The sequence below is a fragment of the Bubalus bubalis genome, chromosome 24 (assembly GCF_019923935.1).
Source record: "Bubalus bubalis isolate 160015118507 breed Murrah chromosome 24, NDDB_SH_1, whole genome shotgun sequence".
NCBI classification, from domain to species: domain Eukaryota; kingdom Metazoa; phylum Chordata; class Mammalia; order Artiodactyla; family Bovidae; genus Bubalus; species Bubalus bubalis.
This window is the reverse complement of record NC_059180.1, coordinates 14,452,661-14,464,226: the sequence shown is the minus strand read 5'-3', so window position 1 is coordinate 14,464,226 and position 11,566 is coordinate 14,452,661. Positions and strand designations below refer to the sequence as shown.

At 40.4% G+C, this 11,566-nt stretch overlaps 1 protein-coding gene across 2 annotated transcripts in view; it reads left to right on the top strand.

Annotated features, from left to right (window-relative positions):
• The first annotated feature begins 1,289 nt into the window (after positions 1–1,289).
• Positions 1,290–11,566, top strand: part of VKORC1L1 (vitamin K epoxide reductase complex subunit 1 like 1) — a 60,012-nt gene continuing 49,735 nt past the window's right edge. Inside the window, exon 1 of one of the 2 annotated variants that reach the window (XM_025275185.3) lies at positions 1,290–1,613. In XM_025275185.3, coding sequence (XP_025130970.1) covers positions 1,420–1,613 — 194 coding nt within the window. In that variant the 5' untranslated portion in view covers positions 1,290–1,419. The remainder of the gene's footprint in view (positions 1,614–11,566) is intronic. The other variant, XM_025275186.3, reaches the window with a different exon arrangement.

The following is an 11,566-nucleotide window of genomic DNA, read 5'->3' as shown; positions in this document are numbered from 1 at the left end:
TCTTACTCCTGGTCTTTCCTTATATTTTGAATAGGTTTTTTCTTCATCCCAATTTTTTAGTTCATTTTTATATTTTACTGTATTACATGAAGTATGTTGTTGTTGTTCAGTGGCTCATGAATGCTGGCGACTTCCCCCACCCCTGCCATCTTGTTCTCAAGTTCTTAATCTGTATGTAATTCTGACAACAACATTTGATGTAGGAACTATTGTTTCCTATGTTTTCAGTTCAGTTCAGTTGCTCAGTCCTGTCTGACTCTCTGGGACCCCATGGATTGCAGCACGCAGGCTTCCCTTCCTATCAGAAACTCCCAGAGCTTTCTCAAAATTGTGTCCATCGAGTTAGTGACGCAATCCAACCATCTCATCCTCTGTCATCCCCTTCTTCTCCTGCCTTCAATCTTTCCCAGCATCAGGGTCTTTTCCAGTGAGTCAGTTCTTCGAATCAGGAGGCCAAAGTATTAGAGCTTTAGCTTCAGCATCAGTCCTTCCAATGAATATTCAGGGTTGATTTTCTTTAGGATTGACTGGTTTGATATCTTTGCTGTCCTAGGGACCCTCAAAGGTCTTCTCCAACACCACAGTTCAAAAGCATCAATTCCTCGGCTCTCAGACTTTAGTTAAGCCATCTCAAATTCAGCTCACAGGGAAGCAAGGCATTCAGAAATAATTTTTAAAAATAGTTCAGCTTGCACTTGTTGAATATGAAGTGCGTGGAGGTGGTGATGGAGAACATCAGGGAACATAAGCGTGGTTCTAGAGCTTGGCTCTGGAATTCTGGCCAATGGCCAAGGTTAATTTGGATTGGGTGAAAATTTACCAAGTGATGATAAAAAAAAAAAAGCGGAAAGTATGGCCATTGATTAGCCCCCCAGGAGGTGGGGCCAAGGGCTTATCCAGTCACACACGTTGATATCTTTGAAATTTATTCCTCGCACCCAGTCCTATAGGACCCGCCCGCGCCACCCGACCCCTGCTCGCCCCACCCCACCCCTGCTTGCCCCTCCCCTCCCGCCCCAAAGCCCCGCCCTTCACCCCATGGCCCCGCCCATTCTTTGGCCCCGCCCGCTGCGCGCGCCGCGCCGCCTCTGGCTCCGCCCGCCGGCCGGCCTCTCGGGCGGTTGCGCGCTCCGCCCCCTCCCTCCGCGCCCGCGCGCGCCTTCACAGCCCGGCAGGGCTCTCTCCTTTCGGGGCGGTTGGGCCGCGCGCCTGTGGGGGCGGGGCCCGGAGGAGGCGGTCGAGCCAATGGGGCGAGGCGGCGGCGGCGGCGGTGGCGGCGGCGGCGGAGGCGGTGGCGGTAGCGGCAGCGGCTGGGTCGGGCCCCGACGGGCGGCGGCGGCTGAGGTGGAGGCGGAGGGAGGCGGCGGCGGCGGCGGCGGTGAAGGAGGTGGCGGCGGCGGCGGCGGCGGAGGGGGGAAGATGGCGGCGCCCGTCCTGCTGAGAGTGTCGGTGCCGCGTTGGGAGCGGGTGGCCCGGTATGCAGTGTGCGCCGCCGGGATCCTGCTCTCCATCTACGCCTACCACGTGGAGCGGGAGAAGGAGCGGGACCCCGAGCACCGGGCCCTCTGCGACCTGGGGCCCTGGGTGAAGTGCTCCGCCGCCCTTGCCTCCAGGTAGCCCGGCTGGGGGGAGCGGGCCGGGAGCGGCCGAGCGGGGCGAGGGCGGAGGCTGGGGGTGGGGAGCGCGCGGCGGGAGCTCCGGCCTGGGGGGGTGGCGGGGACCGGGCCGCGAAGGGACCGACGGCGCCGCGAGCCGGGCAGGGGGCCGCGGCCGGGGCCGGAGGGGAGCGGCGGCCCGGGGTGGGGGGCGGCCGGAGTGCAGGCCGCCAGGGCTGAGGTGGCGGGGCCGCGAGAGCGACGAGGAGGGAGGGATGAGGTGGCAGAGTGCAGCCGGGGAGGCCGGAGCGGACCGAGAGCAGTTGGGGAGGCTGGGAAGGAGCGAGTGGGGCTCACGGAGGGTGGGTCCCGGCTGGCTTGACAGATTTCCTGGTTCTCGCCCCGGGAGGCGGGTCGGGGGTGCGGGACCCTGCTCGAAGTAGCTGTGAGGTCAGTGTCCACCCCTCGTCCGGGGTCGCCGCTGCTGCCCTAGGCTGTGCGGCCGGCGTGGGCTCGGAGGTTGCATTTCCCAATGTCTTCCCGGTGCTAGGACAGGTGTTTCCGTGGTCAGGCCTCTTTGTACTCTGGAGCGCTGATGGGAATTTTGCAGACTTCTTGAGACAGTGACATTTGCGGGCAAACACGAATTTGACCCTACTCTGGAAGAAGATACCGGCACTCAACATATCTGATTTCTTGGATTCCCCCTCGTATATTTCGGGATACCCGGTGGCCTGAGTTTGGGTCTAGTCTCAGCTTAATTTCAGTAAAATATGTCATGTGTGATGACGATGTTTGGGGAATAAGGGTGACTTTTAAACGTTGTCGGTTATTATAATGAAATACCCACCGAAGATTAAAAATACATAGATTGCTAAACTGAAAGGATTGGTTTGTTTTACTGATAATCTTAGGTTTTTAAGCATGTTGTAGTTGATTTATCTGTTACACTTTATTTTCTGCGTTAGATTTTCCTAGGCAAATTACTTTGAAAAAAAAGAGGAATTTACATCTTTAAAGTGACGGCTCTTTTTTTTTTTTTTTTTTAGGAGGGTTCCTTTTTAAAAAGTAGCAAAAGTAAAAGAAATTATTTTACAATTGCTAGGTTACACAGGTTGCACTGTTAATAGAGACATACTATGCCTAATATTTTGAGTTTGTTAGCGGTAGTCACGTTTGAGCAGTTCTTCTCCTGTTGATCTGTAAATTGCTAGGCAGACAGTCATGTATATAGCTCACTAGTTATTTTGACCTACATATTGGTGATTATATGAACAACCTAGCATTGGAGTTTGTCTTGTTACTATTTACAAGCTCCAGGCTGAGGATCTTTTCCCCTTAATGTTCTTAGTGAGCCAAGTACTCTTTCTCATCTGTAACTTTTTAGTGGGAAAATAGTTATCATCATTGCTACATTAGACACAATGTGTTTAAAACGTAGATACCAGTTAACAGTTAAAATACAACAAAGTAACAAAAAGTTTACATTTGTTGTTGGGTATTTTGAACCAAGTTAATAGACCTAACAGACTCTCAGATACCCTTTTGAGGACTGCTGAGTGTATTTTATGTAAACATTTGTATATTATTTTCACTATCCATTGGGAAGGACTTTTATACTTCGAGTACCTTGCACCCAAAGTTAGCTGAATAAATATATAATGAAAAGACTGTGCAGCAGTATATATCAGGTATTTGAAAAAAGAAGAAATAAAATAAGTTTTGATATTAGACTAATGTGGAATTTAAGCAACATTATTACCAGTTTTAGCTTTTGGATACATTATAGTCTATAATTTTACTAGATCTGTTAAGTTTTGGGCATGGAAAGAGTGATTTATGTTATCCAGACTGTATGTTTAAGTTCTTAAAATTGGCTCTCCTTCAAAAAGAGTGGGTTTGAGTCATGTAGTAAGTACAGATTTTAAATATTTTCCGTTATGTGTCCTGCGAGATACAGGTTTTTGTGCTCTGATTTCATTTTAATAAGGCACCATAAAATAATATAAATAGCATCAAGTGAGATTAAAAGATGTGTAAGACTGAAAAATCTGGATCTCTTTATAATTTTAAATGTGAATTTAATATGTTGTGACTGAAACTAATATTTAATTGTGTAGCTGTGTACATAGACTATTTTAAATTTGCTCACCAAAGGAGGTAAGAAATAAGAGAAGTATGCTAATAAGAAAAGTAAATAGCTATGTATACAGTAAATTTGCCATGTGTACAGTAGAATTCAAGAAATTTATCTAGTTTGACCAACTTGTTTGTAAACTACTTGCAAAGCCATATGTGTGTGTATATATATATACACACTATATTTATCTATCTATATACATTATATATATATATATACACACACACACACACACACATACAGTGGAGATAGAGAAATGTGGAAATTTGCTTGAGTCTGATTTATTGACCAATTTTCTTTTGGAAGTAGTACACTAAACCTAATTAAAAGTTTTTATTTTGTCAAAGTGAAAAAGGCTTTAAATAAAAGCAAATTATTGGAGGCCTCAAGTAGTAGATCTTTTTATTTGACTTAAGTATTGATTGCCACCTAGCAGTAGTAGTAAAGAATGTAGTCACAAACTTTCTGTTCCTATTTTAGGAAGAGAAAGTTTGAGCCCAGGTTTGAGTGAGTAGAATTGAAGATAAAGAATGAGAAAAATCAACCAGTGAAACACATCTTGAGGAAAGTTCTCTGCCCAGCCCAACATTAACTCATGTGATTTTGGATCGCTGAAACTCACTTTATTCCCATTTCTCAATCCTTCAGTGTCCCCATCTAAGTAAAATAGAGATTAATGAGAGAGTCTTGAGGTGTCTGTGTGAAGTCCTCTGTTATTTTGGGAGGCGTCATTGTCTAAGGAAGTAGTTTCCAAATTTTTTTGGATTTCAGAAGTATTCCCCCCCAAATTGGGAGGCTGCAAGAGAGGTGCCGGGCTTCTTCCTAGTGGTAAAGAACCCACCTGCTAATGCAGGAGACAAAAGACTGTCACTGTCATTTTAAGTAAGGATATTTTAACTCAAATAATTAGAACCAAATCTCAGCATGAAAGACCTTTAAATTGAATCAGTTAGCTTTGTTGAAAAGTTTACTCTCTTTTTACTTTTCCTCGTTTACTTTTAAATTACTAAAAAACATCATTGCAAGTCTGCACCAGCCTGGCAGCTAATCCCTGTCTAGTGCACTGAGCTCGGATCCAAAGATTTTTGGTGGACTCCTAGCTCTTCACTTGTTAGACTGTGACATCAAGTTAATTGTCATCTTCATGGAGCCATAGTTGCTTCTCCTGTTAAACGGGGATATTAAAACCTACTTTGCCAGATGAATGGTAGGATTAAAAAGGATACACGGAATGAATAAATGGATGATACTTGGAATAAAGTATGTACTCAATTAGTTACAGCTGTTATTGACTGGAGGTGGAATGATTATTTTTTTGCAGTGTCTCATCATAAATGCCTTTAAATAGTAGAAGTTTCTTGTTTTAGGTGTAGTATTTATGTATTTTAAGTGTAAATTGTTCTAGTGTACTTTATTGCTGGGGCTTCCCAGGTGGCTCAGTGGTAAAGAATCCTGCCAGTGCAGGAGACAGGAGATGCTGGTTCGATCCCTGGGTTGGGAAGATCCCTTGGAGAAGAAAATAGCAACCCAGTATTATTGCCTAGAAAATCTCATGGACAGAGGAGCCTGGTGGGCTGCAGTCCATGAGGTCATGAAGTGTTAGATACAGCTTAGCAACTGAGCATGCACACATGCGCTTTATTGCTCACTCCATGGCATAGTATAAAGACTTTAGTATAAAAACTTAAAGTCCAGAGATTTCCCTGGTAGTCTAGTGGTTAAGACTTCGCCTTCCAGTGCAGGGTCATGGGTTCAATCCCTTGATCAGGGAGCAAAGTCCCACATGCCTAGGGGTCAAAAAACCAAAGCATAAAACAGAAGCAGTATTGTAACAAATTCAGTTAAGATTTTTAAAAATGGTCCATGTTAAAAAAACACACAAAACTTAATAAAATCCATTTAAACAACTCCAAAGGTATGACGAGAGACACAAAATAATGAGCAGAATATTCTTTAAAGGTATTTCCTGTAAGTTGCATTAGACCCCTTCTAAGAAGAGCTTTTATGTAAGACAGAAATAATCTTGAAAGATAGTTCATGTTCTCAAAAAGTTGCCTTACTTTGCAAAATGTTGAACTAGTACCCCCTCATATCTTAAAGATAGTACCATCTATTTACTACCCTCCTCTTTGAGATACATTTTTGGAATTAGATTAGAACCTAGAAATCTTTGCTGTCCCTAGCTTGGTCCAGCTATAGTCACAGGTTAAATGACTTGCCCAGGGTAACAGAGTTAGTGCAGCTTGGGACTAGAAGACTAGCTTCCAGAGTACTTGTTTAGAGGGACCACCACCTACCACCTCCATTTTAAAAAGTAGATTCTTATACAGATAATATGGGCTTCCCTGGTGGCCCAGACGGTAAAGAATCTGCGTGCAGTGCAGGAGACCCAGGTTTGATCTCTGGGTTGGAAAGATCCTGTGGAGAAGGGAATGACAATCCATTCCAGTATTCTTGCCTGAAGAATTCCATGGACAGAGGAGCCTGGTGGGCTACAGTTGGTGGGGTTGCAAAGAGTCAAACATGACAGAGCAGCTAACACACACATAAATAATATATTCACTGCTTCAAATTTGAAAGATACTAAAGTATATACAATGAATCACCCCTTTCATGATCCTTCTCCCAGGCTTGTACTTCTCCCTTTCCTTAATCAGACATGAAACTTTATAGAGCCATCTTATGTGTATACAAGCATAAATATGACATTAGTCTCCCAGTTTTTTAAACATAAAGCTGCCATATTCTGTGTTGTGATCTGTACTTTCCTCTTTGCTAGCATTCTTTCCATCACCACTATACTTTTATAGTGGTGGAATGTTTGGTGGAATGTTAATAGTAACTGCTTCTATGTAAGAGAAAATTTGTTCTGCTAGTTAGTTTTGATCAAGATGAATTTAATAAATAAAACACAGATTCTTATGTGACCATTGTTTCAGGAGCAGTATGAACATCAGAGTGTAAGCGGAATAGATGTCACAAAGAGGTGAAGCTGGATTGCCATGTGTTAGAGATAATTGTTAATACTTGGATAATGTTTACTGTGTGCTAGGCACTGTTTTGAATGCTTTACATATGTTATTTAATTCTTGAAACTGTCCTGTGAGGCATTTTTATCACCATTTTACAGATGAGAAGATTGAAGTACACAGACGGTAAATGAAACTTGATTTAGAAAATACAGTGGCAGAGATCACATTTTTACCCAGGCAATCTGGCTCTTTACCACTACTTTATTTTTAATTTTTTTGCTCTGCAGCTTGTGGGATCTTAGTTTCACACTTTGATTCCAGTTTTCAGAAATCAAACCGATACTCCTGCAGTGGGAGCTCAGTCTTAACTGGACTATCAAGGAAGTCCCTCTTTACCTCTACTTTAAATTTCATTTGATCTGATAGTGATACAGTAATACCAATATGAGCCAAATTTTAAAAAATAGACACACATCTATGCTTTTTTTTTTTTTTTTTTCAATCTGTGCCTAGTTTCATGTTTTAGCTTTCACTTATTGAGAGTGATCTTTTTGGAAAAGCAAGGACATTGCTATGAAGGCATGATGCTCAAGAAGTAACTCCTTGGAGTGTTTGCTTTCTAAGCCTAAACTTGTAAAGATAGGGCTTTTGTCACACCTAGTTAGTGAAGAGATTTCTAGTGGGGTGAAGATCAGGAAGACCTGACAGAATAGCTGAGAGGAGAATCATCAGGTGGATCTAGGTACCTGGAGGTATAGGGGGGAGGGGAAAAGAGTTATTTTGAATTTGTACTAGGGTGGGATAGTCCTTTCTGAGAGAGGTGTTGATTCATAAGGACTTAGAGACTAGAGAGTTGGGCCTGGGGTGTGGTGGAGGTAAATCTCCAGAACCAAGAATTTGAGAGAGATTCATTTCCTGGCTGATTTGAAAGAATTCTAAATATGTGGAAAGGCAAAAATGGTGACCATTCTGTGGAGGGAAGCAAACAGTCATATTCTCACGTAACAGAAACTTACCTGGGTCAGGAAAGGACTGAAATCTAGAGGCTGGCCAGAAAAATGCACAGCCAGGCATTCTTGTAATCCACGTGTTCTTGTAAACATAGATAAGACTTAGAAGCACTGTGCCATGGGCTTCTCTTCTGTAATGTGTTTGTACTAGATTGCACTAGATTTGTACCAGATTATTAATTTAAAGAATTCATTCCCCAGAATCCTAGTTTTATGGTAGTACAACATAGATTTCATAAGCATTTGAGTCACATTTTTACCATTGTAAACTTTAAAACACTGTAAACATTGTTACCCAGGGCTTCCCTGGTAGCTCAGCTGGTAAAGAATCTCCTGCAATGCAGGAGACCCCTGTTTTATGCCTGGGTTGGGGATCTGCTTGAGAAGGGATAGGCTACCCACTCCAGTATTCTTGGACTTCCCTGGTGGCTCAGACAGTAAAGAATCCACCTATTTCCACCTGCAATGCGGGAGACCTGGGTTCGATCCCTGTTTTGGGAAAATCCCCTGGAGAAGGGAACGGTTTCCCACTCCAGTATTCTGGCCTTGAGAATTCCATGGACAGAGTCTGGCAGACTATAGTCCATGGGGTCGCAAAGAGTTGGGCACGACTGAGCGATTTCCATTTCACTTCAAACATTGATACACATTCAAATGTTATATCATGCTAAATTTTAACAAATTAAAGACTGCTGATTTGTACTGCCAGATTATCTAGGTTAAAAAAAAAAGTCAGTCTTTAAAGGTTACATTCTATACAGTTGCATTTATATAACATTATTGAGATAACAAAATTATAGAGATGAAGAATGGATTAGTTGTTGCCAGGAGTTAGGAATAGGGGAAGGTGTGGTTAAGGAGGCAGCATGAGGGAGCTTTGTAGGGAGGGAACAGTTCTGTATCTCAACTGTTGTTACTCAAAGCTACAAGTGTCAAATGTGATGAAATTGCATAGAACACACACATGAATGTGAAAGTGGTGAAAATATTAATTAATAAACTCTGTGGATTGTACCACAGTCAGTTTCCTTGTGATCTTGCACTAGAAGTATGTAAGATACTACCATTGAAGGAAGTTAGGTGAAGGGTCCTTGGGACCTTCCTGTATAGTTTTTTGCAAATTCCTATGATTTATAACTATTTTTAGATGGGACATAAAAAAAAAAAGAAAAGGCAATGTATTTAGGATATTTGAGGGAAAATAAACAAAAAGAAAAAAACTAAAATTATCCATAATGCCAACAGCCAGGTAACGATTCTTATAATGACATTTCTTGCTTTCCTTGTGCATGTACTTGAATTTCTAAAAATTCTGTTGATTGGAAAAATTGTAGCTTTGTTTATATTGTTCTTTTAAAAATTCAGACCAGTGCTTATTTGTTCATGTAAGATTATAGGAGCAAATTTGCTCCTATAGACAGCTCTCATTTCATTGTGCAGTAACATGTGACTGCTTTGTATATATAATGTCTTGATGTCAGATTAGTATATATTTTAAGCTTCATATTTTTCTTTCTACCAAAATATTTGTGGTTACCACATATTCTCATTGATATTATTAGAGATTTAACTTAGAATTTTTCTACTTGGACTTCTGGACAGGTGTAATAAATCCTTAGATAGCAGTAATGTGCTGTTTTTAAAAGAATGACAAAGACTTATTTGTAACTGCTAATCTCTGTGAATCAGGTTTTTTTTTTTTATACTGGGCAATAAACAAAACAGATTTGTCCCGGTTTGAGTTCATCAGAAGAATTTCACTGTAAATATTATAAATTTGAACTTTTCAAATACACTAATAGAATAAAATGCTGCTTTGTTTCTCATATTGTAGGTCCATATAAAATTTCACTTAGAAAAGCATTCCTTTGCTTTAAAAAATTGTTTTAAATCCCCTGGATTATGATCTATAAAGTTTCTTTTGTCATTAGCACCTGAAACTGTCAGCATTTCAAGGATGCTGTTGTCACTGTTGTGTGATTATTGACCTTTTGAAAGCAGCATTATATTTAGAAGTAAAGTAATGGAATATCCATGACAAAATAGGAAGTGAGAGGAGTATATTCAACTCTTAGGAGTTTGATTTATTTCCACCTGTCCATTGTACTAGTAGTTACAATCACAGGCTAGAGCAGATGTATCTGGGTTGAAACCTTGGCTCCATGATTTGATCTCTCTTGTCACAGTCTGTCTATAAAATGAGGATAATAAAGTGTCTAACTCAAGATTATTGTAAATATGAAGTGCACCAGTGCACCAATAACCTGTAGACAGCCTTAGCTCAGTGTCTGGCAGAGAAGTAAGTGTCCATAAAACTTAGCTGTTATTTTAAAATATGGTTGAGATCATACTGTATGTATTTTATATCTTTTTTCCTTATTTAACAAGTCACAACTCTTTTCTCATATCATTAAAAATTCCACCTGTAAGGTAAATAGGAGATCATCAGGTGCCCTGTACCTCTGCCAGTATTGGCCATTCTCATTTTTTTACACCTTTATCAATTTCATGTGTGAAAAATGTCATCTCATTGTTTTGACTTCCTTTCCCCCCACAAGTACAAGCAAGGTTTCATGGTTTTCACATTGTTTTAACTGTTTGCATTTATTCTCTAGTCTTGCTCGTATAGATCTAAGAATTTCTATATTGATTTAGATAATGCTTTCTATATTTAAAGTATATGAACAATTTATTATATTTGTTAATATTTTTGCCATTTTCTATTTCATTAATTTTTGCAGTACTAGGGTTTTTTTAAAGTATATAAAATTTATTTTTCTTTAAGTTTTTGTTAGGTTTTAAGTTTATAAGGGCATTTCTCATTCTGACATCAGATGAATGTATATTTATTAATTTCTTTTAGTATTGAAAAAATTAATTTCTTAATCATCTAAAATGTAGCTTATCAGACTTTAGATGAGTCTGTAACCTAACTTTTGTGCAGACATGTTAATGGGCATTCATATTCCTTCTGGATATTGCCTGTTCATGTCTTTGACCATTTTTTCCCCTTCAGGGTTGTCTTTTTTTTTTTTCTTATTGATTAGCAGGAATTCTTCAGATATGCAGTAGTTAATCCTTTGTTGTATGCATTACACATATTTTTTCAACTAGTTTCTTCTCACTTGTCTTTTAATTTCATTTATGGTGTTTTTATTCATATAGAACTTTAAACTTTTTATGTGGTCCCATCTTTGACTTCTTTGTAGCTTTTGAGGTTTGTTTTTTTTTTTTTTTCCTTTAATCTTGTTTAACAAAATCTCTACCATCCCAAGATTTTTTTTTTTTTAACTCTCATGTGTTTGAAATTTGTTTTTTCATATCATATTTACTCCTTCAGTTTATGTGGAATTTACTTTTTGTCTGATGTGGAGTCGAGATCTTTTTTCTAAATTGACAAGCTTTTCCTAATTTCACTTATTGACTTGTCCATGTTTGAAATGCTGCAAGAATTTCTTTATATACGTAGGGCCTCTGGATTTGCTGTTCAATCCCCGTGGTGTGTTTGTGTATGTTTCTGCAGAATTCTATTACACAGTCCCCCTTCCCCCTGCAGCTTTATATACTACAGTTTGATACTAGATAGAGCGGGGATGCCTGGTGGGCTGCCGTCTATGGGGTCGCACAGAGTCGGACACGACTGAAGTGACTTAGCAGCAGCAGCAGAGCAAATATGCTCATTTTCAGTTTTTTCTTGGCTGTTATCATGCATTTATTGTTTCAGGTGAATTTTAAAATTTATTTTGATAAGGTCTAAAAAAATTCCATTGAAATTTTGATTAGAGTTGTACTGACTTTATAGGTGAATTTGGGAAGGAGACAGCCTTCACTAAAATCTTTTTATTAAGG